This window comes from Sceloporus occidentalis, unplaced genomic scaffold (genome assembly GCF_023333645.1).
Source record: "Sceloporus occidentalis isolate IW3139 unplaced genomic scaffold, rSceOcc1.0.p SCAF_11, whole genome shotgun sequence".
In the NCBI taxonomy this organism is placed as follows: Eukaryota; Metazoa; Chordata; class Lepidosauria; order Squamata; family Phrynosomatidae; genus Sceloporus; species Sceloporus occidentalis.
In genome coordinates this window covers 10,792,145-10,819,066 of record NW_028316991.1, presented here as the reverse complement: position 1 = coordinate 10,819,066, position 26,922 = coordinate 10,792,145, and the positions used below count along the sequence as shown (strand labels likewise).

The 26,922-nt window shown below is 41.3% G+C and overlaps 2 protein-coding genes across 2 annotated transcripts; both read left to right on the top strand.

The window, feature by feature from the left end:
• Positions 1-25,518, top strand: LOC149305551 (DNA repair and recombination protein RAD54B-like). Its single transcript, XM_089477570.1, has 14 exons — positions 1-123; positions 1,339-1,480; positions 10,054-10,248; positions 13,117-13,386; positions 14,277-14,439; positions 14,847-15,072; positions 15,565-15,772; positions 17,057-17,196; positions 18,513-18,803; positions 21,458-21,621; positions 22,235-22,496; positions 23,913-23,979; positions 24,904-25,104; positions 25,313-25,518. The coding sequence occupies exons 1-14, from the start codon at positions 1-3 to the stop codon at positions 25,516-25,518; spliced, it is 2,658 nt and encodes an 885-aa protein (XP_089333696.1).
• LOC149305552 (fibrinogen silencer-binding protein-like) lies at positions 4,691-7,339 on the top strand. The gene is made up of 2 exons (XM_089477366.1): positions 4,691-5,064; positions 6,820-7,339. The coding sequence occupies exons 1-2, from the start codon at positions 4,691-4,693 to the stop codon at positions 7,337-7,339; spliced, it is 894 nt and encodes a 297-aa protein (XP_089333492.1).
• Positions 25,519-26,922: the final 1,404 nt, after the last annotated feature.

Below are 26,922 nucleotides of genomic sequence, written 5' to 3'. Positions count from 1 at the left end.
ATGAGAAGATCAGCAGCTCCAAGTCAGCTGTTGGGTAATCCTGCAAAAAAGGGTCGCTTTATTCCCCCTGGAAAAGTCAAGTCCTGTCAGGGAGACACTGAACCTTTAACTAAAGATTTAGCGGTGAGTAAGAGAACGTCTGTTCCTTTAAATTAATCTGCGTGTGCGTTAATAGGTATGTTTCAAATGTGAACTCCCGCCGTACGTTTTTATTGTCCTATATTTGTAAAGAATACATATGTAAGAGTTGTCTCCAAAAGCTATGTAAATAGTACCTTCCCGATTTATTTTACTCGCGTATTCGCTTACTCCTGATCCTCTGCTATTTGAGAAGCTAGTTATCTCATCATTTGTGTCGTACGCGATACAGAGTGCAACAGAGTCATGTAAATATTCATACCGTAAATGACACGAATGTCTTTAGGTTAGCCAAGTATTGCCATAAAAAATAACAAAATTTGGGAGTTCCCCTTTGAGTAACAACTACGTATGTAGAAAAAAAACCATGTATTCTGTAGGGTAGTGGAGGCTGCTGATTGTCTCCTGAGCCCACTGGCAGCCGTCTTACCTGATCGTTTAACGATATGCGCAAGACTTCCATTAAACGTATAAAGCTGTGCGTTTACTGGTGAACGGAAGCTTCTGTAACAATTAGAAAAAATAAAAAAGATAAAATGAAGATCTTTAGGCTACTTATACATCTGCCTGCTACGATGGTAATAATATACAGTAAAAGGGCTAGCTTGCTGCCAGCTGGGATGTAAAATGGTCAGCATGGTGGAAGAAATTTTATTTTTTACCTACTTTGTTGTCTTTAGCACGATTACAGAATTTAACCACCTTCATGGGTGACGCTTGCAATCTAGTTGTATGTACAACTATATCTAATCGGTAACTGTATTAAGGGGGTGGCTGCTTTTAAGGAAATTATTCAGTTTAATTTATAGTTTTGTATTTTTGGGGAAATAATTGATTTGTTTTTCTTTTGGTGGTGTAAGCTGTGTATAGGATTTTCACCGGAATAACTAACTATAGCAAAACTCTCACATGCATGTAGGAATATTACCTGTGTGAAAGGAGACATAACCTAACAAAAGGGAGGAATAATCATACACGTCCCGGCAAATGGGAGTTAAGATCGCTGTAGTAATACGTGTAAATGCATGTTCAGCCTTTAATCAGGGGGAAAAATGTATTAGATTTATTGAACAGAATAATGTAAAATACGGCGAGGGGACATCCTCTGTGGTTTTGAGTTAATGGGGAGGATGAGAAATGCTTATGCGTCATGCAGAATGCCTACAGACAGAACTTTATGTTTGTGTTTTGTGTTAACAGAACCGTGGTGCGCCTTCTAAAGCCCTAGAAAGAGTATGTGGAGGAAACACAAACGTATCCAGTACAGAACTCATTTCACGCTCTGCGCATTTAACTAAGAAACCAGGAGTAACAACAGTGAACAGGTTCACACCTTTAACAGGTACGTGGGAATTCTTTTATTTATTTGCCTTCGTGTGATGTGTTAATTTGTCCTGGACAATAGGAAACCATCCTCCTGCTTTATTGCTTGTGTTTCCACCATGTTGTAAAAGAAACCCAGTCATAGGTTATAATGTGAGATCCTCATCCAGCCCCAATAGACCACTGCATTCATTTAGTAGTATATAATATATTAATTAAAAAATACTAAATGTGAGGTGACAGTCCTGCCTTTCCCTGCACTCTCCTTTTATCCTCAGAGGATCTTTACCATAATAGCAGGATATCTGTATTTGAAATCCAGGATGGTTCGCTCTAAGAACCCGCTGAGCCAACTGCAGCCTTCTCGTCCCCTGGTGGAAGTCTTGCATATTTAAGAGTTTCATTCTGGGGGAAAGGTAAAGTTAAAACAAAAAATGGACAAATTGATCACTGCCTTTAGGAGCAGCCCATATGCTTCTAAAAAGCTGGGATTGGGATTTTCTAACAAGTGCCCCATTATAGAACACCCCCAATCAAATCAACATAAAACTAAATAAAGACAAGATATGGCACTTTTATATCTTTTAGTCTTTTTCATTAAAAAGTGATCTGATCTTTTTGGGCCACAACCCTCACCATTCTCTAGGGGTGCAAAAAGGGTGCTTTATTATTAATATATTTTATTTATATCGCTTTACTTCTGCATGTATATTTTCTACACGTTTTGTTTCTTTTGTGTGCTTAAGCTGCGTTATATTGTGTAATATCACCTACATAGGCTGCTTGTATGTTTCCCCATCTGTTGGACACATTTACTAAGGGAGTGGGAGCTTTTAAGAATTTTTCATTTCATCAATCTGGTTTGGATACAATTAGCTGAAAATTATGGTTTGGGATTTTTATGTCTTTATCGCTATAAAAAAAACCCTGGCACTGAAAAGATTGACAGCAGCAGCAACATAGAGGAGACGAGCCCAGTCAATGAAGTCTCGGTGGTCTGCGTGTGACTCGAGCCTGTCTGCAGACTCTGCATTACAATAGATACTGTGATGCAGAATGAGAAGCTGGTGTGTGCAGAATCGCTAGCAGCAAATGCATTGAGAAAAGCTTAGTCTCGCTCCCATCACCTATCCTACTTGTCTTCTGCTACCTGTGGAGACACATGTGTGATTAGTAAATACCCCTATCTCCCACAGTCCAGGTTTTCTTACACTGCCCCAGGTAGCTGCCCCACTGGTGTTGCTTTTGTTGGCGATGGGGAGCATTGGCCAGTTGGGAAAATCCTCTGATCTCTCATGACTGGCCCAGGGAGATGAAAAAACAGAACCCTATGGCAGCTCCAACTTCATCTTACAAGACGTCTATTCGGGTGAGGTGATCACACCTCATGTGCCCCCACCACTCGTCACACCCCTGTTGGGTGGTATGTGTAGCACATTGATTGATATGGATGCTTGTTGCTGCCCTGTATAACACCAGTCGCCGGACTAATTCACTGCACACCGTATATAAACTAGACTTCACTTCTAGCTTTCTTTTAACACATGCATAGTGCAGATGCATTACCAGTGGGAGAAACATATGAACACTGTAAAGGCAAACCTTTTCAGCTGATTCTGTTTTGCATTGATTATATTAACGTAGCCACCTGCCTTACGTGCCCCCAGCCCCAGACACAATTACTAACATCTAAAACCAAAAAGTGAGGCCTTTGCAGCAGTTCTGTCTCACCTCCTTCCCTAATTGCAAGTAATACCCGACACATTAGTGGTTATGTATATATTGGTTGCTATGGTGACCACTTTGTACCAGAATCACCTTTTATATACAGTTCCCGTTGTCTTTCTAGAGGGGATGGGTTCCTGAGTGACACTTTTCAACCATCTGTATTTGCTATGGTGGTCTTAAGACGGCACACAGAGAACAACCATGCGATTGCAGGCCTAAGGCTATATAGGTGCAGACTTAGCCAGCCCTAGCAGTTAGGAGGAACACTCCTGCTTTTGCAACCCCCTGGGGCAGGCTTGGTGCGTGCGGCATTTCTATTCATTAGCCAGGAGGAAGAATTTGGTTTTGTTTTATTGATGCCTCAGTGTCTTGTGTGAGATCTGTGTAATCAGAAGGTCGTTGTGGTTTCATACTTGTTTGTAAGTAATCCTCATTGTGTGCTTATGAAGTGGTGCACTGAGCAGGGTTTGTTACGTTGTATTTACTGTGCTGTTTCTGTAGGAATTAGAATGAAGGGGAAATACACATCGAATAAACATGCTTCTAAGTACAGAGAGGTACATGTTCACTGTTTTACATAAGACAAATTTTTAATGGATTTATGACATCAGATTCACAAAGCTATGATGTGATGGACATCTAATGAACAGCCACCCCTCCTGCACTTTACATATGAGGGGATGTCCGGCTGTTCTGGCACTCTAGGGGTTAACCTTTGCTTTGACTGGCTATAGCCGTTTACAGTACAAGTGCATGTAAAGGCCATATGCAGAGAAAAACACGGCAGCTTGTTTTGCACGGTGCGTTGTTTGCTCTGCCGGAGAGATCCCCCTCCCCGGGGCTCCGCCGGTGCAGGCAGGCGATGCAGGCAGGCGAGGCCCAGCTCTGCTGTGGAGTTTGAGCCTTGGCTGTAACTTAACCAGCGAGGGGAAGCACGGCTCCTGATTGACAGCAGGACTAGCATTATGCAAATATGGCAGGCCTGAACGGCGGCTGATTGGGGCCCCGGCAGGGGCTCTCCCGCGCACGTCACACCTCTCCCTTCGGTATTGCTATTCTTTTCCCCTTTCTATAACCTCACATCTACCTTGGGCTATCAGTCTGTGTTAATAAATCCCGACTGATACGTGTGGCTGCCTCTTGTAAACACGCTGTAATGCGAGAAAAGCAGTATTTTGAGTAAAGCCGACTATGTGCGTTTTATGCCTGCGCCGCGTCCTCTTACTATGAGTTGCTGTTTGGTAAATGGCCCGGCTGCGATCTCTCTGCGTTCTTCCATGAGTATTATGTAGGTCAGGCTTGCCTTAAACCGATTTCCTGAACCTGTGTCAGATTAAGCTGAAGGAATTTCAATAAACCCTCCCTGTAGGCGTAGGCCTAAGCGAGACTAACCTAGTTAAGCCTGATTCTTTTTTTTGTTGTCTGTGGGGGAAGAGCTGTGCAGAGCTCAAGGCTGAATGGTGCTTTCAGGACGCGGCTGCTAATAAGAGGAGAAGTGGAAATGGTGGGGAAGGCTCGCTCGTCCAATTTCACTGTGTTTGAAAAGCTTGATTTGCTGGAGCTGGTGAAGCCGTATATCGGGGTGTTGGAGGAGCACACAAACAAACACTCGGTTATCATTGAGAAAAACAATTGCTGGGAGATCATAGCCGAAAAGTACAACGCGATGGGAGCCGGGCGGCCCCCCAGAACCGCGCAAGGCCTGCGCACCTTGTACAAGAGGCTAAAGGAGTACGGCAAGCAGGAGCTTCTCCAGTGCAAGACGTCGCAGGCTGGCTACCAGAGCTCGGTATCTGAAGCCACCAAGAAACTTGTGGAGATAATCCCTCAGTTTGGCAACGTGTGCTTCTCAAGGGACGTTAACGGAGTGCCAAGGTAAGCCACGTCCCGTCCATGCTGATTCGGTGCCGGTGCAGTTATGTCACAAGGTCTCCGTGACAGTTTGTTTAATGTTTGCTGTACATCGCTGTTCTATTGCGGACTATAATAAGGGAAATCCATTTATTTGAGCAAAACAAAGTGAATAAGGCTGAAAGGAGAGCCCGACATAGTACTTGTAGTCTAACAGGCATGTGCCGGGACTAAAGGGCATATTCGCAGTAACCTGATCCATTGGGGCATGTTATATTGGCATTAAATTCTACTCGCTCCTTCCTTAAGGACTGTTAAATTCTGTTAACTCTTTGAGGGCAGAGATTTCCCATATTTATAGCAGAAGATATACTAGCATCCTTATTTCTGTGAATAATGTTTTTTTTAAAAAATGCCAACTCTTTGCTTATATATCATAACCAATATATGCGCTTGACTTAATTTAATATTTATCTCCTATTTTCTAAGACCCTTTTATATGTAATTTTACTGCTCAAAAAGTGCAGGCCCTCGATATAAAACATGATGCCCTTATTTTTGACTAGGTAGTAGCCTATACTAAAAATGTTGTCTCCATGGATACCTTTTTATATCGATAATTATACAACATCCATTTATGTTTTTAACATTAGTTTTAATTATGTGACACGATTTGCATCTTGCATGCCCACAGGCCCCATTTTTACTAATTTCCATGTTCTCTAATACTAAACGGGATATGTTTTCTTATTAATGTGGTCACGTTGTATCACTTGCCCTTCTTGTCACTCATTTTTAAAATAAAACCTACGCTACAATTGTTTAATTTTTTGCGGGGGAAGTGAAATGATTGTGGTGTTTCCTAGAATCTATATCCATATATTTGATTGTGTCCTCCAGACAGGCATTAAAGCTAATGCAGCTAAATACAGCTGCTGGGAAGGTCGACCGCTGAAGGGGTTAAAGCTTTTTTAGCGTAAATGTGTGTGTTGTCTTATGCAGACCTGCAGATTGTGTGCACGGATACCAGTCCAAACCTGAAATTCCAGTCCTAGGATATAAACTGGCAAAGCCGACCAAACCTTTAGCTGGAGAAGGCAGGGTTTCCATGCAGGGATATAACGAGGGACGGTTTCTTTTTATAAATAAATATATAATTAGTGAATAGAATGCCATAAAATTCTACCTTTATTGTTGCAATTTTTGTTAAATAGCATGTGTTAAGTCGTAGTGAATTTAGCGTCATTTTAGTGAATTTTGAATTTCTATCGAGATGTCACAGTAGGCCCAATGGCTCTGGCTTCTGGTGGGATAAGGTAATAGATCTGTTCCTCGTTGATCCGGTGAATTTGAGAGTGCTGGGAGATTGAGATACTCTTGATACAGCGTACCAGTGAAGCCTTATCTCTGTTTGGTGCTTTTTTAATGTTAATGGATGCAACGCCAGAACTAGCCACAGGGTATTGTATGGTGGGGGGTGCAGGAGTAGCCAACAAACATTTGCACTATAAGCTTATCACTGTGACAAATGGCTATTAGCATAATGGTCATGTCTGCCGGCGTGGGGCTACAAATAAACACTGCATTCAAAAAGGACATGTGCACGGAGGTCTCTGGCTATGCCTTAGATATATTTTGTAGACACCTTTTCCTGAATTTCCATGTAATTTGATTGTAAACGGGGAACAATCAGTAGAATTGTTCTTGGGCGGTGTTTGGAGTACATTTTTTGGTCTATTTATATGTCGTCTGATTTTTGTTGGTGTGTTTGTTTTCCAGTGAATCCGTTGGTTCAGAGACAGATCCTGGCATTAGCTCCCAACACATCCCTCTGCAAGATCAGATGGTGTCCGTCACTGTGCAGCTAGAACAAGAAGAAGATGTCAAGCCGCCACTGTCTTTGCTCCTAAATCCACCGCCCGCGACTGTTCGGGATGAACCAGACGATCGTGAGTTTGATCATGAACTGGACAGGTCACTATCCCCAACGCTTTCATCTGTGGATATGAGGCTATCTTTATCTCCACCGGTTCCAAGGATAGAGGAATGTTTCAGTCATACCGGTGAACGCTTGCGATCGACCTGTGGTTGTAATCCAGAGACTCTGCAAATGGCGAGGAAAGAGCACCAGATAATTTTGAGTAACCAAAGACAGTATGGACTGTACATCAAGGAGAAGAGGGAGGGTTTGAAAAGACGGCAGCATTTAGAAGAAGAACTTCTTAAGGCAAAAATTAAAGTAGAGAAACTAAAAGCAATGAAATTACGCCGCGATCTCCCTGAATACAGTAACCTATAACATTAATTGTCATCACATTGTTATAATTGCTTTATATTTACATGTTCAGTTTGTTCTTGTTCTCTATTTACAAGGAATAAAACATGAAAAATCAATGAATGTATTTGTATATGTTCAAGGAAAACAAAAACAACTCTGGAAGTTGCCTGGGGCACCTGGACAGGGGGTGGTTGACGTGCTGGCAACCTGCTAAAAATGATGTGTCTGTCATTGAAGCAATGGGAATAGGACATGCAAAAGTGCTCTGTGTCTACAGCGGTATTCTAAATGTTCAAAAAGAACATGGTGTGCGGCCAAATGGGCTGTGATGCATAATTAATGCAGAAAGCTTCCGCGCGGTGCCTATGCAGCCATTTTTACAGGAGAAGCTGGAAGCAATAGCCCCTCCTAACGAATAACAATATAAAGGATCTAAAAAGTTAAACTCTGCTTTAAAGACAGTTTCAGTAAATGTAGTTCTTACTTTAAGTGCAAACCTGGTATTAGTGCACACATTAGAATAATCACGGTAAGCTTTATCTTTTAACTTTTACTTTGGTTGACGGGTCTTCTGTAAGATGCATGGATTCCCACTTAATGATGATATACCAATAAGATCCATTGTAGCTATGCATTTACCCCCCCTTGCCCGCCCACCGGCTATTTTCCATGCAGAGGATGTTTTTAGCTGAACAGATCTCTCTACATGTGACATCCTTACCTCATGTCTGCTCCATTGTTCACTCGTCGGCAGCTGCAGGTGAAAAAAAAAAAAAAGTGCAAGAAAAAAAAACAGTATTTGTTAGCTGGGCTTTTATTAAATTCTGGGTCTTAGGAGCTTAAAGCTAAAGTTGATAGTATAGCAAAGTTAGGAAGGTATGGTGTGTCTTTACAGTGACAATACCAACGTCTGCAATAGGGTAGACGTTCTGGGTAGAATAAGCCAAATAGCTAATGATTTCATTAAATGTCTTGGGACGTAAAGGTAGATCGGTAATGTAAAACAAAATAGTGATCTTTGGTGAGGGATAACCTAAAGTATTGTATGCCGTTCTGGAGACCCCATCTACAGAAGGATATAGATTATCAGAAATAATTCAGGGAACATCTACTAAACAATCAGTGATTTGTATGTTAAAATTAGGTAGACATGGTAACGAATCTAGGTGTGTATAGTTTGGATGAGGGAAGAGTAAGGGGATATGATAGAAACATATAAGTACATATAGGGATTCAACCAGTGGTGTAACTACTGGTGTTTCAACTGTGAATGGGCCCGGGGTGACCCCTGTGACCGCTTGTCCACCCTCTCCCTGCTCTTTAGAGGTTTGCAGCTTGCCCCTCGAGTGCTCGCAGCTTACCCCTCAAATGCTCACATGATTTGTGAGCAGCCTCGCTTTTACCTAACATGACCCTGCTGTGTTCCTGCTTTGGATCGGCACCGGGAGGCAGGAACACTGTGGGGTCACGTTACGCGGCAAAAGCAAGACTGCGACTGCCTGAGAGATGAGCTCCGGGTGAGGTATGTGAGTGCGAGAGGGAGGGAGTATGAAGTATGTATGTATGTATGTTAGAGCTAGTATGTATGTGTGTAAGTGTTAAAGATAGCATGGATTTGTGTTTGCAGGGCGGGGCAAAGATGGCACAGGTAGGCTGTTTGGGGGAAACTGGGAAGCTGTTTGGTGGCAAAGATGGCCTAGACAAGCTGTTTGGGGGGAAATATTGCACAGGCAAGCTACTTAATACAGCGAGGGGAATGAAGTTTGTCATTTGGAATGTAAGATCAAATAGGGTGAGGTCTCTACTGCAGGAATGGGCAGGCTAGATTCCAAGTTTAATCCACTATTTGACAACATTGATTCTTGAGGATGTTCGCTTAATATAGTTCCTGCCTGTCCTGTAATCTACATTCTCCTTGTTAAAGATAAAATCCCTCTGCTTTCCAGTACCAGGGGATGAACCAAAAGGTACCACCATCTCCTAAGGTACCAAAAACTTCCTCGTAAATGAATGTCTATGGTTTGCATATTAGCTAATAATGTTGCATACTGCTACTACTCCCAAAGTCTCCCCTTATCTTCTGAGACAAATCGCGCTGGCCCTTGGCTGATCTGTGATCTGTGTCTGTATTCTAAATCGTGTGGTTATATTTTACAGACTCAAGAGTCCACTGGGATCTTTCCACACCATAATATCTGTGTTATTTCCTTATGTGTAGTGAATCCTCCCTATAGAGCAGTTCAATGTAATGGTTTTGATACAATACATATGTCCGTCTCTTAAATCCCAGTTACAAACCTGTTTTTTGGGTGGAAGGCCTCGATATAGTTTCCCGGACACGCATACGTTCCCCATGTTGCTGACTATCACGTGTAAAGTTCTGCTCTGCAGTATAATTATTTTGTATTATATCCCACATACAACAAGGGCAGCACTTTACATGTTCAGATAGTCGTATGTAAAATGTATACGTGTCTTCAGACAAAAATGCTAATGTATTCACCTCTATTCCATTAACGCCCTCTTGCATATCAGAGTCCCCATACCTAGAGAGCAAACCAATGTAAGCCATGGGAATCAATATTAGATTATAAACACTAATCAAAAAGAGAGTAGCATTCCTGCATAGCCTGTAGACCACCCATGTTTTCCACCGGCTACAGATATGACCTAACTATGTAGTAAACTATGCACATTTTATCAACTATTAACAATGTTTTCATTTCTTATTGCAGCACCTTTGCCTGAAGCGAATGCAATTTCAGACCGTAAAGACAATGAAGAGTCGAGTGCCTTCACAAAGTATTTCAGCGTGGTTTGGTGCAAAGCATCAAAGAAGAAACACAAAAAATGGGAAGGCGATGCCCTTCTTATTGCTACGGGGAGGACGGTAACATTAAAGGACATGGAAGGCAAAGATATTGGAAAAGGTATTGAATCATCCAAAAGTATTACTTTTATTCAGTGATCCTTATGAAAGAAAAACATTGTACATTCACAAAATATGGTCAGCATAAAGATTTTTCTAAAGTAACCGCATCAAATTCTGGTTCTATACTAGAACAAAACGCCAACATATATGTCATACGGCTGGCAGGAACTCGATGGTAAATGTGTTTGTACCAAGCTAAGAAAAGTAAATCTCAAGCAACTTAAAAAAAAAAAAAAAAAAAAAAAAGCCAAAACCATTTCTCTTAATAATGTGCATTGTTTCCAATATAAACATGCTCATGAACAGTATACATCAAAAGAGTTAAATCTGTTTTCCCAAATTCCGAATTTAACAGTTTGGCATCTAATAAACATATGCATTATTACATTAATGTCACCTTTTGTAAGGGTTGGGTGAAATGAAAGTAGGGAAATCATAAAACTTCTGGAACCTCCCCTTACCCTCAGTATTTTTTACAGCTTCTCTTGGGTAGGTCATTTTATCTTCTCCAGGTTTCTTGAGCTCATGGGAAAGCTCTATTCCCAGTCTCTGTACCCTGCCTCCTGAAGTTGGGGGAACTATGTGTGCGGTCCTGGTTCGGTTTTCGGGGGACCAGTCAACTACCAGGTGCTGGGGGCAGCATCATTTGGACAGAACGCTGGTTCTTTACAGCCCTTGGGCAGAATGACTACTTGTTGGCTGGGCCTCTTCTGTTTACCTGCTGTTTGAGTTGGCCTGCTTGCCGGCCTGTCTACTATTGGCCTGATATTTTTTCTGTGTACAAAATAAGTTGGCAGCATATCATTACATATACTTTATCATGGAAGCCCCTGTGGCTAGAGCAACCAGGAGGTCAGCCATTATAAGGAGCTTGAATCTCTAAATGAGTATTATCTACCAAGAAGAAAACCATTACCTCTCGTTCTATCCATTCAGAACTTCTAAAAGTCAAGATTCATTTAGAACCTCTGCCAGATTCCAAGATGAACCTTGTGTACAAAAAGAACGTTTTGACTCTGGTTCTGTCCATGCACAACAGGAAGCTTGAGCTAACGATTGAGTGGGTTTGATGATCCTGATTGCCCCTGTTTGGCCCAAGCAGATCTCTTTTCCATAGCTGATCCATCTATCTGGCAGGACCAATAAATCAGGCTAGGTCCTATTCATCAGGGACCTATTCTGCATCCAAAACTACCTTACTGGAGATCAATGGCCTGGCTCTTGAAAGAAACAGGCTGGTTGTTTTTGGTCTACAGAAGTGGCAAACAATATGAGTATTTAGAAATGGAGACAATTTAGAACAGGTGTGACGTTTCCCAGGTGTGGCCAGCCTTCCAAAATTCCTCCAAGAGTGCATTGATGACTCCAGAGGTCAGAAAAGAACCCAGGCCGACATGTAAAGAGCTGAAGGCCTCACTCTCTTCAGTTCAGACCACTGTGCATGATTCTACAATAAGAAAGAGACTGTTTAAAAATGGCATCCATGGGAGGGTTGCAAGGCAAAAACCACTGCTGACCAAAAGCAACACAAAGGTTCTTCTAACATTTGCAAAAAAAACCAATCTTGAAGACCCAAGACTTTTGGCATAATCTCTGGACCGATGAGTCAGAAGTGGAATTTTTTGGAAGACGTGGGTCCTGTTACATCTGTCATAAAGCTAAAACAGCACTCCACAATAAGAACGTAATACCGTCAACAGTCAATCACAGACTTGACGTGACTAGTACGCTTGTGCAGAGGAATAAACCCAGCGCAAGGATCACTTCAAATAGAACACCAATATGTCTTATGTAAAAGAGGGAAATAAAATGACTTATGAAGGGGGATGAATATACTTACTAGGCAGTAACAGCAGAGATCTATAAAAATACTATAATAGTGTACTACGTTTCAATTATTTTCATTATCTCATGAGATATATATATATATACTTATAAATATACTGTAATTGGGGAACAGGACCCAGATATAACTTCTCTGAGACATCAGTACCTGATGGTTTACTTTTAGGGGCACAAAAATCAACTGCCGCTCCACCATTGTAGGAAGTAAATATAAGAAGAAATCTGGATTTAAGCCACGCTTAATGAGTCAAATATAATGTCTGATTTGGTCAGCTAGGAAATCCACTGCAGCTTTGCCTCCATCCGCCCTGTCCTTTACCCAGTCCTGTCATCAGAGTAGAGTGGTCTTCAAGAGATATGTCATGTACAAGATCAATCATTGCTTTCTGTGTTCTTGACCTCAGTGCTTTCACTCGTTGGCAGAGTCTTCTTCTGTTTAGTGTTGGTGGGTCTCGGTATCCAGGCAGGGGGTAGCGGTATTGATGGTATAGGGTTTGCATGCATTTAACAGAAACCTTAAGTCTACGAATGGAAGAGCACAATTTTATGTCTTCTGCTCTTTACCATAAACGCCACAAAAAAAACCCAATATCAGTCACTCTGGAAAGTGGGCTTTACAGGTTCTTCTAAGTGACAAAGTCGGCTTCTGTCTGAATACGGTTTACAATAGCAGCCCATTCAAAGCTGGTGAGATCCAAAATTTAGCAAACACAGCGGATACAAATCCCAAACGAATCCATCATTACAAAGTAAAAGTTTGTCGTGTTTGTCGTCTTCAAAGGGTGTAAAAAACCAATTCTATGGGCAGGTGTATATCTGTCCCCGGCTTTCTGGTATCGTGCGGTGCTTTTGTCGATACAGGTAACATGCAAACCCTAACCATTACGTTTTGTTGCTTGTTTCCCCAAATTGTTAATAGAAGGCTATGTCGATTTGTCCTTTGATGTTTAGGACGCCCTTTAATAATCTTTTAATGTTTTAATTGAGATTGTGAATCCCCGCTACATACTTTGTCTTTCAGGTACGGGCTATAAAATGAAGGATTTGGAGGAGTTAGAAGAAGGTCAGACTCTAATGGTTGGCGGGAAAGAAATTGAAGTGATGGGTATTATTTCAGCCGAGGAGTACAACAGCGGCAGGTGCTTCAACTCGGCCGCGGCATCTTCTGGCCCTGCAGCTGTAGAATGTGTGCCGGTGAAACCTTTCATCAACCCGATGAAAAGCGCCAGCAAAGACAACGTATTAAGAGACGTTCAGAACTGTAAACCCCGGCACGACCCCAATGCACCAAGTAAGTATATTCACGGCGATAGAAGCATGATTACTTGCTTATGGCGGTGTCCGGTATGCCAACAAACAGTACAGAGAGTCATGTCAAGATTAAATGTTTTATTACCACTGTCAGATTAAAAATACATTTTCAAAAATATTGTGCTTCTGTCTTTGTTTAAAACAGTTCTAGTTTTTGCATAATAGTTTCAGGTAGCTACATCGTAGCCATTTGTATGCATTCCAGCTCTGTTATCTTAGCCAAATGTACTAGACAGACACGGTGACTGTACCACCCTGGCTGTATCATACTGCCTGTGGCAAGCAATACAATAGCTCAGTCTCAATCACCCACACTAATACTCGGAGTCTCGAGATGCAGAGAAAGTCACCCAAAATACCAAAAGAAGGAATTTTCCCCCTTTTTGAGGTACATTTGGAAATTGCTTCAGTGTGTTTTTTTGTGTTCTTCTGAATCCACAGGAAGGTTGAACTTGATGGATTAGTGTCTTTTTTCAACCTATGTTACTACGTTATGTAATGGAAAATTCAAACCAGGTTCTTGTCAGTACTAACCTACATTACATATACAGCACTGTATTTTAGGCTTATACATATATAAAGTCCACAAGGCTTTTAGAAGTCAATAATAACTTGCCGCTCCTGCCAGATGCATACAAGGTCCGGAAATGGAGATTTGCAATCAATGCTTTATCATCATGGTATGAAACACTGATTTTACTTTTCTTATCACGCTGCTTGTTTGTTGAGTAAAGTATTATTTACAAATCTCCATTTCCAGACTTCTGTATAATGTGTGTTACTTTGTTCTTTCATGCTGTCAACCTGGGGAAGACTACAGGGTTTTCTGCTATCAGGGACTTGTATGATCTTATATTTGTTATATTTCAGACTCTCTCGTATTGTCAAGACCTACTCAGCATCACCAGTGGATGTTCAATAAAGCCAGCTTACCTATTGTAGATGTGGTTGTAGACCCTTACTTAGCCATCCATCTCCGACGCCATCAGAGAGAAGGTGTTCACTTCCTGTATGAATGCGTTATGGGAATGCGGTAAGGTTTGAAACATACCCAAAAATCTTTCTTTATGGTTAAGCTACATAAAGTGCCTACCATGTAAAAATTACTTACATCATCATAACAACAAAAAAAACAATGGTGATCCCCTTTATGTTGATATATATTTTTTGTGATAGGGGAGTCACGATTCACTGTGCCGCTGGTTTTGGGCTAAGCACCACAGTGTTACTTGTTATAAACCAGGCAAGCAGTTTAGATTATCTCTCTCTTAGGTTTTCTAAGCTGGTCTTCAAGAGCCATCCAAAAATCACCTTTTCTGTATCTCACCACATAGATACAGGCAGCTCCATCAGTTTTACAATATCTTTAATTAACTCCACTACTTTACTTTTTACAGCATCTCTCTTCTAAAGTGTTTCTCCCCCCCCCCCCCCCTTCAGGCTAAATGGGCGATTTGGAGCAATCCTTGCAGATGAGATGGGTCTTGGGAAAACACTGCAGTGCATCGCGCTAGTATGGACTCTTCTGCGTCAGGGTCCGTATGGGAGCAAACCCATTCTAAAGAAGGCACTCATTGTCACTCCAGGAAGTTTGGTGAAGAACTGGAGAAAAGAATTCCAGAAGTGGTTAGGAACAGAGCGAATAAGGGTCTTTGCGGTCGACCAGGTAGTAAAGATGTGCTTTAAACAATTAAACCTAAAATAGATAACAGTTCTAATCGACGTATAATTGCACACAATCTATTTTGAGAATCCCTAAAATTTGGTTCCATGTTATATTTCACAATCAGATTTTTTACCAACTTTCAAAAAACTTTGCAGAACCCAATAATATATTATTTTATTCAATTAACGTGCTTCTGACCACGTGTAAAACCCACATTACATGTATGATTCATGTGAAAGGGTACAAGAATCCCAAACTGCTTCCCAGACAGTATCAGGTATGCATGTAATAGATCCTTATACAATAATGTCTGCAGCACGTTTAATAGTATCTGATCCATTCCCTTGCTAAGGATGTAGCCATCGATACATTGGGAGGATCTCACACGGGACTCTTCTCCTTTTTTGTTTACGTGGCATGCCACGGTTGGGGTAGATGTGTGGCGACCCCTGCTCCAAGCATTCATTTATTACCTTTTGTGTGTGTGTTTAGGATCACAGAGTGGAAGAATTTCTCAGCTCCCCTCTTTATTCTGTGCTGATCATCAGCTATGAGATGTTGCTACGCTCTTTGGACCAAATACAGAGTCTTGATTTTGATCTAATAATCTGTGATGAGGGTCACCGTTTAAAGAACAGTTCTATCAAAACCACCTCTGCGCTTTCCAGCCTGTCATGCAGCAAGCGCATTATCCTTTCAGGTAACGTTTATGTAAATGCCTCCCAGTAATTTACCCTGTCTGGTCTAACATATAGGTTAAGCCTTTAAGTAAAAATATATTACTTGCTGCTAGTATACCAAAGTATTGTGTTCAAAGTATATATATATATATTTATTAATTTTTATTACTATTTAGCAGGACAGTGAACAACTGATACATATAATGGGTTCTAGAATTGTGTTGGCAGACCTTAAGCCAGCTCCTGTAGCACTGTAAATAGGGACTCATTTTGCAGGAATTATGCATGTCGATAGGTATGAAGGAAGGCAGATGTTCATGCTCGGAGGAGTTTCCCAATTAATCCATATGCTTCTAGTATAATCTATACCAGCCTCGTTTAACCACATAATCCAATCACTCTGTGAAATAATGACTTTGACATGTGCTGTGAGGCTTTAGCAGGGTGAGCTCTGAAACACGCCGAGCAGATGGATCCACCAATATGTCGCACAAACAAGTGTACCTTTTAATATGTACCGTATATTTCTAATGTGTTAATGCAAAGACAGTTATCATGTATGTTAATTAGAAAATACATAAAATGATAACATTGAATAAATAGGTGTGGTATATGTTTAATGCAGACTCTCGTTATGCAAAGCACCAGTATCGGTCATACACCTTACAGTATGTTTCTCTCTGTTCTGTGCAAACAAGGTGAATTTGTCATTTCCAGACCGTAATACTTTGTCCGTTGACAAAGTATCTGACTTGTTACAGTAATCACATGAACATTTTATATTTCTCTTGTTTTCCAGTGGTTTACGCAGTTTCCCAATATAATAATGCATGTTACTTGATAGAAATCGCTAGCATTCTGTATATATAAAAAGTTCTGCTTCCAGAGAAAGTCCCTGGGGGTTTTCAATATGACGGTCTGGAGTGGAATCACCCGGACTGCCTTCTATTTGATCCCGGAATACTCTACACGTTCTGTGAGATAGATGAGAGAATTGTGGGTACACGTGCAGCCCACCCAGCAGCCATGTTTGTAATTGCTAGCCCTGTGTAGGTTAACCCCAGCATAGAGATAATGGAGGTAAATGTAAGATTGTTTAAATATTTTTTTTATCATATATATTTCCTAGCCTATTGGCTGGCACAGTGTATAGGTGGAAATTTACAGACGCCCTCATTTTCAGAGTCGCGCATAGCGCCATCTTGTGTCAAGTAAGAACTTTGCATCTACCCTTTGCGTTAAACCTTCCCTTTGCGTATTCCACCTGCAATGTTGACGGAATATTTTATCTTTTTTATTTCCAGGTACTCCTATTCAGAATGAACTTCAAGAGTTCTATGCTCTGGTTGAATTTGTCAACCCAGGCATACTGGGCTCCTTGTCTACATACAGGAAGATATACGAAGAACCTATTATTCGATCTCGAGAACCTTCTACAAGTCAAGTAGGTATAAGCAAATGTCTGTCAACATAGAATTTGACGGCAGATAGGAGCCATTCAGCTTATGTAGTCTGCTCATTTTTCTTGATGTAAAGAATCAAACCTTAATCATGTGTCTCTGTCTCATTTTACATTTAGCTTTATGCCCATCTTATACATGTTTAAATTCCCCCTACGCACAAGTGAAGTGGGGTAAAGCACGCTGTCACTGGGTTTTAGAGCAGTGTTCCTCACTACCTAGAAGTCTGAAGGACCAATCTCGGTTTGGCGGATGCCCGGAGAACACTAACTACCAGAATTCATAGTGTCTGCTGTAAAGTTGGGTGGGGAGGGATAATGGTCTGGGACTGTTTTTCAGGCAGTTGGGCCCCTTTGTTCACATTTCTGCATACAAAGACATTTCTACAGTTTTATCTTTTCTACTTAAGACGTGGTTTGATGTGGGAGGAACTTGACTGGCGGCACAGAGCCCTGACCTTAACCCCATTGAACACCTTTGGAATGAATTGAAACATTGATTGCGAGCCAGGCGTTCTCGGCCAGACGTTCTCAGCCAGTGTCGGTGTCTGACCTCATGAATGCTCTGTTGGCTGAATGGGCTCCAATTCCTACAGACACGCTCCAACATCTTGCCTTGGAAAGCCTTCAGAGAAGAGAGGAGGCTGTTATAGCAAAGGGGGAGGGGGCAACTCCATGTTAATACCCATGATTTTGGAATGAGAGGTCAAAAAGGCCCAAATAAGTGTGATGATCAGATGTCTCCGTACTTTTAGTCATATAATGGGTCCACTACCATTTCAACAAAGTACCACTTCCATCCATTGGAAGGTAAATAATAACAAAAACAGAATAAGGAGGAGCCCACCAAGAGCTATATCCAGAAAAGTATAGTATTTATTTTAAAAGGCATCGCAATAGAAATGTACCAATATGCCAAATGTAATATCCTAACAAAAATGAACAACAATCGAAATGGAAAAATGTATTTATTGTTCTTATAGCTTCTTAAGCATTGCTAATTAAGTATGCGCCTCCCTAGACTTTCATTAGTCCGACTGAGTGCCTGAGACCAAGCCATTCTGTGCTTTACCAAAAGGCAGCGTGACAAGGAATCCTGGTGTAGCAGAGCTGGAACACATACAGATGTCTATATAAGACATTATACAAAAACGAGAACTGTTAAAAAGAAATTAAAATAATGCTTTTGAAAACTTACTGATACCAGTAGAAATTTGGTGTGAATTTACATTACATAATGCAAATTATATTGAGAGTTTTTGCAATGTTTTGGTATTTCAGCTTCTGTTTGCTATTCTTAGAAAGAAAAAGATTTGGGAGAAGAAAGAGCTGCAGAACTGGTCCGTCTGACGAGTCTCTTTATACTCAGAAGAACACAGGAGGTTATTAACCAATTCCTCCCTCCCAAAATTGAACGGATCGTCTTCTGCAGGCCATCGCATTTCCAGCTAGAGCTCTATCGCAAGGTTCTTAACTCGCATTTTCTTAAGTCCTGTTTGCAAGCAGTTGGAGAAAACAGCCCCCATCTCGTGTGCATCGGGACACTAAAGAAACTTTGCAACCATCCGTGCCTGCTGTTCAGAACATTGCAGGTAAACCCGGGGCACACATTCATAGCAATACGATATCAGGCACTGTATGGGGAAGATTGTGCAATGTGCCAGTGGCTGTTCTAATTGGATTGGATACCTTATAGACCTTTACAGCTGTGGCTACGTGCTGTTCAGATGATCGAGACGGCCTTCCCTCGGTCAAGTATTCCTGGCTTGCTATTTTTTTGTCTTTTTGATATTAGACATGCAAGAAACCTATGCCTGTCAGCAGGGGAGGGCTGGCAGCCTAAGGCCTGGGGGGCAAGTCTAGTCAAGTGGCCCGTTGCGCCACCGAATCAGCCCACTATACATGCCCATCTTTTCCTGATTTTCTAACGCATATTGATGTAATGTGATGGGACTGGGAGTAAAAAAAAAATATGTTTAATACATTAAAAAACAGCTAATCTTTGTAACAAAATAAAATTTAAATATGGAAAAATTGGACCCTAGGCATTTCCTTGGGCCCCTGCCTGTAATTATCCCCAGAGTCCCTTTGTCCTTCATTCACTAAGCCACCCAGCTTTGCAGGTACAGATCAACTGGAAATCACATAACAACTAAGCATTAAAGGTATAGATAAAACCCCCTAAATTACAGGCATAGATCACAGGATGCACACCCTCAAAGCCAGCCCTGGTGTCCACACTGCCCACATAGAACCCGACCAGCATCAAGATAACATTAACAAATTACAGTCCAGAGTGAGCCAACTTTGTCCCCAAACAGCCCAGTGTGAGCCAATTTTGTCCCCAAACAGCCTGCCCTGACACCAGTACAAGCTCTGCAACACCGACACCCAAACACACACACCAGGACAGGCTCTGTCACACCGACACCCAAACACACACACACACACACCAGGACAGGCTCTGTCACACCGACACCCAGACACACACACCAGGACAGGCTCTGCCACACTGACACCCAAACACACAGACACCAGGACCGGCTCTGCCACACTGACACCCAAACACACACACACACACACACCATGACAGGACCTGCCACATCAACATCCAAACACACACCAGGACAGGCTCTGCGACACCCAAACACACACACACCATGACAGGCCCTGCCACACAGACAGCCAAACACACAGACACACACACACCAGGACAGGCTCTGTGACACTGACATCCACATCCAAAATGCTTTCCACACTGGCTTGTTGTTTATTTTTCCCCCTTGTGTATTGATGCCCCAGCCAGCCCCCCCCCTTTGGTTTTAATGTATTTCCCCGCCACACCCTTGTGCATTGCCCCATGTGGATTTGTGCCCCCAGCCAGATCCCTTTGTACATTATGCCCCAACACCCTTGTGTATTGATGCCCCAGCCAGCCCCCCCCCTTTGGTTTTAATGTATTTCCCCGCCACACCCTTGTGCATTGCCCCATGTGGATTTGTGCCCCCAGCCAGATCCCTTTGTACATTATGCCCCAACACCCTTGTGTATTGATTTATGTGATGTCCCCAGCCAGCCCCCTCCCTTGTGTATTGATGCCCCCCTTTGCATTGTTAATGACTGACCCATGTATATTGAACCAAGCCCCCCACCCCCCACCTTTGTGTATTGATTTATGTGGTGCCCCAACCACCCTGTTGTGTACTTATACCCCCTAGCCACCCCCATTTTGCATTTAATTGTTGTCCCAATGCAGCCCCACCCCTTTGAATATGGCTCCCCTTCCCCCTATTACCCCAACAATTTTTTTTATTTTTTTAATACTTACGTTTTTGCTGCCATCCTTGACTGCTGCTGTCCTCCAACGTGCTCTTCTAGCTGTCACGAGGAGCTGTTCCGTGTGATTCCGCCCCCTTAGATCGGCCCATCACATTGACGATGTGACGTGCCGCTCAAGGGGGCGGAGTCACACGGAACAGGACACTGGGCGGCACTGTGCAGGCACGCTGGCCGCTTAATGATTTTAAAGCGGCCAGCGTGTCTTACCGCCGCTTCAAGAGTCACAGCCACATCGGCTGCAATGGCATCCCACCGCCTACCGCGGATGCTGCGGGCGTTAAAGACGGCCCTGGCGTGGCCGAATCGGCCACTTAAATGGGTTCCCGCACGGCCGTTTAATGTAATTGCCCCCGGCCCAGCCCGCCCCTGCCTGTCAGTTCCTGGGGCGGTAGAATTTCCACTGTGTTTGTATCATAACAAATTTGGCAAAATATATTCTTTTGTACTGAGGAGTCCTCCATTTATACGATAACGTCCTTTGTGGTAGCTCTTCTTGTAACATTATGATTTGTTGATTTATATAACGCCATCATATTGTGTCATTGGGTTAGCATGCAATTTTTAGTCATTTAGTGCATCTTCCACAACATGTATGACACTGTAAGGTTTAGAATGATAAAAAGGTTTTGTACCGTGTTAGCCGTTGAGAAAACAGGAGAAAAGTATAGTTAAAATGATAGCATTTATTGGCTAACTGAGAGTTTAATTGCAAGCTTTTGAGACCAAGTTGTTAGGTCCCTTCCTTTGATTAATCCCTGAGGAAGGGACCTAACAACTTGGTCTCGAAAGCTCGCAATTAAACTCTCAGTTAGCCAATAAATGCTATCATTTTAACTATACTTTTCTACTGTAAGGTTTACACATAGAAAGCTAGAAGATATTTCATCTTGTTTTCTTTTCCCTTCAGAAAAATGCCAGTCTCAACCACGATGAGCACACTTTGTATGAAAGTTTGGTTGATCTTTTCCCCGGTGATTATAGCCCTGATCAACTAGTAGAGTCAGAATCTGGAAAGCTCAAGGTTTTAACCTGTTTGTTATCAGCTATACGAGAACACAGTCCGTCTGAGAGGTAATTCTTCCTTATATCATACAGATAGAGTTTAGAGAGGACCCTTAATCGTCCAATACGTGGTCTGTAAAGAGACATGCAGTGAACCGGTGGAACAAAAACACCTAGGATTTAGAACAGTTTATGAGAAGCGCACTTTCTAAATATGCAATATTTCACGTTAGAATATTTTTATTATAAGGGCATGGTTGTCTGCAGGACCAAATATGGGAATATCATTTTTGTGTAATGGTACCTATATAAGGTTTATATATAAGGTATATATCTTGCATTGTTGTGTACATCCTCTGGCACACGTGGAGTTTGGTTAAGCGTGTTTGACCCTCAGAATGAGTATAACTGAATGGAGTGTACTGTTCCGACTGGAAATGGTGTAGGACGGACGCTCATTAGAAAGTCAAAACATTGTTTGTTTGTTTGTTTGTTTGTTTTTTAAGAAAATTAGCAGCTTTTAAATAAACAAAAAATATTCAGCAACTTATTAGAAGTAATAGAACAATTTGTGAGAATTTACTTTTTAAAAGCTGCTCTTACTCATCACCAGCTATCTGTTTGTTTGTGCCGCGGTGTGTCATTTAAAATGTACTTGTGTAACATGTTTGCTTGTTTTCAGAGTGGTCCTGGTCTCTAACTATACTCAGACCTTAAACGTATTGCAAGAGATGTGTGACCTCCACGGGTACAAGTGCTCGAGATTAGACGGTCAGACGCCGGTCGCACAAAGACAGCATATCGTTGATGGGTTTAACAGCAATTACTCTTCAGACTTTGTCTTGTTACTGAGCTCCAAAGCTGGCGGCGTCGGGCTGAACCTGATCGGAGCGTCGCACTTGATTCTCTATGATATTGATTGGAATCCTGCTAATGATATACAGGTCATACGAGTCATAATGAATAGATCACCAATCACATTACCTGCGACCCTCGCTCACTGGCTCTCATGTAATGACTAGTTCAATAATGTCCCCTGACTGTCTAGATAAACAGAAACTGGGGGAATGCCTTAAAATACCATTTCTCCAACATGTCTGATATAAGCTGTTAATGATTCAACCCTGTTGTGATAAGCCGTTAATCATAAGTGAAATGTAAGTAAATTAAAAGAAACTTAAAGGGCGTCTGTGAGACAAACATGACACAGGCACACATTATAGATAGAAAAGCGTACTTCAAACACTAGTTTTCTGTTTACATTTGTATCTAATGATGTAAAGAAATAATTTTGCATTACGGGCTTATAATATATGGCCCTCGGTCCATTATTATACTGTGCACCCTGTTGTCTGTGCTGTACCTGCTAGAAATTTGAAAGCGAATATAAAATGCATTATTTTTGTAAAGTGGGTCTATCATCCCTGAGTAGTTCACAGAAGAGACTTCCCATGGCATTCCCCTTTATAGTATCAGGTTTTAAAGAAATACCCAAACAGCTTCACCAAAGATGAGTGTATACTGAGGTATTTAGTGGGCATTCAACCAAAAGCATCTCCTTCGAGCCAAGGACTGGGTGAATGAATGGTGAATATGTTTTAGGACTGTGCAGGGTGGAATAGGATACTTAGAAAATGACTGTTGGTATCTGTATTGCTAAATTCAGACAACTGTAATTAAGTAATTACTGTTGCAAAGCTATTACCCGAAATTACTTATCGGTGCTCTTTAACAAGTATGTTTGGCTGTAAACCTACCATGAGGACCAAGGGTAGACTGCCAGGGAAACAAAAAGTGAGGAGGCTAATAAGTCAGTGTTGGCAAATAAAGGCCAGTTATCCAGTGTTCCTCAATAGTTTTTCCATAGTGAATATTGATAGGTTTAGGAATGCTTGGATGAAGATATAGATTTCCGCCAGCTGGTGGCGCTGTCCGTCTTTATATCTGTTCAGAATCCTGGCTCTGCTGGGGAATGTGAATTGTGCACAGAATGTACATTATTTTATATAGAAATGCCCCTGAATGTGGAAGTGAACTACAATTAAAAAAAAAAAAAAAAAGTTTTTCTATATTTCCCTAACTGTGTTAGTAATGGTATTCAGACATACCCTACAGTATGAATTCAAAGATCTTCCACTTCACCCTTTATTATCAATAGGCCGATAGCATTCTAAGTGCTTCTGGTTTTTTGTTTGTTTTTCCCCCCTCTGGTTTGTCTCTCAGAATGACAGAGTTTTGCCTATAACCTTTGGTATCTGTTCTATAAACCTTCTATTTTGAACAGGGGAAGTAATAAAGGGATAACTTGTCTAATATAATGTAAAATAAACATGTACTTAATTAAAATATCACTGTTTTAGGCGATGGCTCGTGTATGGAGGGATGGTCAGCGCCACACTGTACATATCTATAGGCTTCTTACTACAGGTTAGAACGCCATGTTATAATACATACACCATGTTATAATACATACACCATGTTAGAATACATACACGATGCTATAATACATACACCATGCTATAATACATACACCATGCTATAATACATACACCATGCTATAATACATACACCATGCTATAATACATACACCATGCTATAATACATACACCATGCTATAATACATACTCCATGTTATAATACATACACCATGCTATAATACATACACCATGCTATAATACATACACCATGTTATAATACATACACCATGTTATAATACATACACCATGCTATAATACGTACACCATGCTATAATACGTACACCATGCTATAATACATACACCATGCTATAATACATACACCATGCTATAATACATACACCATGCTATAATACATACACCATGTTATAATACATACACCATGCTATAATACATACACCATGTTATAATACATACACCATGTTATAATGTAACATTTTCATGTTTGTTATTTTATTCAAAAATCTCATTATGGGTGTAGGTTATTATAGACATTAAAATGACCTGTGTGTACTGATTAATCTTGTTCATCAGGATAAAGATCCGGCTGCATAAAGAATCAGGATCAGTCTTCGCTCTGTTACCATATAGTTACATGTATACCCCACTGCACAGGGAGCCAGTATAGTCTGTGGCAGCCCCCACCGCGCATGCCGGAGCCAGCATTATTCTGAATAGGGCCTTAGTGGCAGCTTGTAGTAGGATGGCCGTCACCACCACAACTTTAATGTCGAGCGATTTTGCTGCACAGGTGAAGGTTTAGAAGTTGGAACTTTCTGCTAAGCACATAAACAGCGAGGGGCTGAGATAGTCTAAGGTTTGTTGAATGACTCTTTAATATCTTTGCCGTATAAATGACACGTTACTGTTTCAACAGGAACAATAGAGGAAAAAATCTATCAAAGACAAATAAGTAAGCAGGGTCTGTCTGGAGCCGTGGTGGACCTGCTGAAGAAATCTGAACACATCCGATTTTCTGTGGATGAACTGAGAAACCTCTTTACATTGCATGAGGGTACCGACTGTTTAACTCACGATCTGCTGGGGTGTGACTGTACCAACCAAAATGTCCGTTCAGGTAATTTCATCTCCGGTTTCCCCTGAAATGTTAAATTTGTTATTGAAATGGTCTTCTCACCATGGCCATTCATATGACCAGTGGAGCATCGCTGTCACAATTGGGGCAGAGGGTAAACTAACATTTAAACTGACAATATACAAACCAGTGACAACATTAACTCAAGCCACGACATACTGCTATGATTTCTACTCTATATTTGTTTCAGATGTCCAGAGCGAAGCAGTTCCTGCACCCAGGAGCTGTCAGCTTGGCGTACGCCACCCTCAGCTAGAGAAGAATTTTTCAATGTCTGAACTGATGCAGTGGAAACACTTTTCAATGCGCCAGAGTTTCGATGACCCCTTCCTCCAGCTGGGAAAAGAAAATATTTCTTATGTTTTTCAGAACACAACAAACAGCCAAGTATCATAAAGAGCATGAACTCTCGTCAGTTTTCTGGTTTGGATCCTGAGCCGAGCATGCAGCCCCCCCCCCCATACATTAACGTGATTGCTTAAGAATGTTCCCATGAAATACTTCAGGGACGTGGGAATTCACCGATCACGCAGCATCAGGAGAAATAGCTTTTGCTATAAAGGGCCATATATATTGAAGCAGGGCAGGTTTGTAAAGATGTCAATAAACATTTTTATTGGTGTAAAATTGTTAAACTTGCAAAACAGGGTTATAGTGAACCCTATATAATAACCTGCGCTCAACTGAACCTGAAAGGTTACTTCAGTCATCTCTTCTTTTCCGTACTGTACAGAGGTTTCGGCCACATCTGTATTATAAGACTAGAACAGATTGTAACGTTTATTACAGAGCAACACATGCAAAAAAAATACAGAAAATGTGGAATTTCACATACAACTTACAAATGCAAATGCTATGATCCATGCATCTAACTGGGGGAGGCTATCTGAGGTTTTTTGACCCTTTAACCACTTTTTTTTTTGTCTCAAGATACATGGTGTCACGTAATTTTGTAAAATAAAAATATTTAAAACGTCATGCTAATATTTTTTATGTTTACCTATATACATACACAGTAACAAAATAATCTGTATGATGTTCTACGCTTTTTGTTTGTTTCTGCATTTTCACTAATTAAGAATATTATATTTTTACACAGCCTTAAGTGATGTTGCACAGTTTTCTGATTGGATTTTCACACCTTGCGTTAATTACATGTTATCACACAGTATGAATCTTACACACATTATATCCCTTCATTATGGGCAGTAATGAAAATGTTGGTGAACAACATTGATCCAAAATGCTAACTATGAAATGCCTTGAAATGTGGAAAATATATTTAGGATGTATCTACTGACAAGGAGGGTTTCAGTATCGTTGCCCCCATTAGTTGCCCCACTCGTTGCATTGCTCTTACTTAAGACTGTAAAATACCTTCATTAACAATTAACCAATAAACTGACTGAAACCTAAGATTGTGGCAAAGGAAGTCTCTTCTGGGCTATGGAGTCCCCCTAATGCGGCATTCTCTCTCCCCGAGGACAGCAGGATCCAGTCAGTCCCCAGATCATCTGCCTTGGCAAGTGGGTCCAAGGGGCAGGCTAGGAGCTCAACTAGTCATCCACCCCTCCCCAAGAAACAAGAAATTAAAGAAAAAGGCTCTATTTCCACTAATATTTAAGCAAAGTCCTCAAAGATAATGCTTTAGGAGTTGTCTTCCTCCAAGGGGCACAATTACCTAATTCATCTAATGATCAACGTGAGATTCTTAATGTACCCATACAGCAAAAAGAGGTTAAACACAAAATCATGCCCTCACCGAGACCACATGGTTTGTACACGAAGATACTGGACCAG

Bases quoted from the DNA above. Each gene is read 5' to 3' on its own strand.
- LOC149305552 (XM_089477366.1), top strand. From the start codon at position 4,691: ATGGTGGGGAAGGCTCGCTCGTCCAATTTCACTGTGTTTGAAAAGCTT. The intron at 5,065-6,819 runs GTAAGCCACGTC...TTTGTTTTCCAG, and splicing joins GACGTTAACGGAGTGCCAAG to TGAATCCGTTGGTTCAGAGA.
- LOC149305551 (XM_089477570.1), top strand. From the start codon at position 1: ATGAGAAGATCAGCAGCTCCAAGTCAGCTGTTGGGTAATCCTGCAAAA. The intron at 10,249-13,116 runs GTATTGAATCAT...TTTGTCTTTCAG, and splicing joins AGGCAAAGATATTGGAAAAG to GTACGGGCTATAAAATGAAG. The intron at 15,773-17,056 runs GTAACGTTTATG...TTTTATTTCCAG, and splicing joins CAAGCGCATTATCCTTTCAG to GTACTCCTATTCAGAATGAA.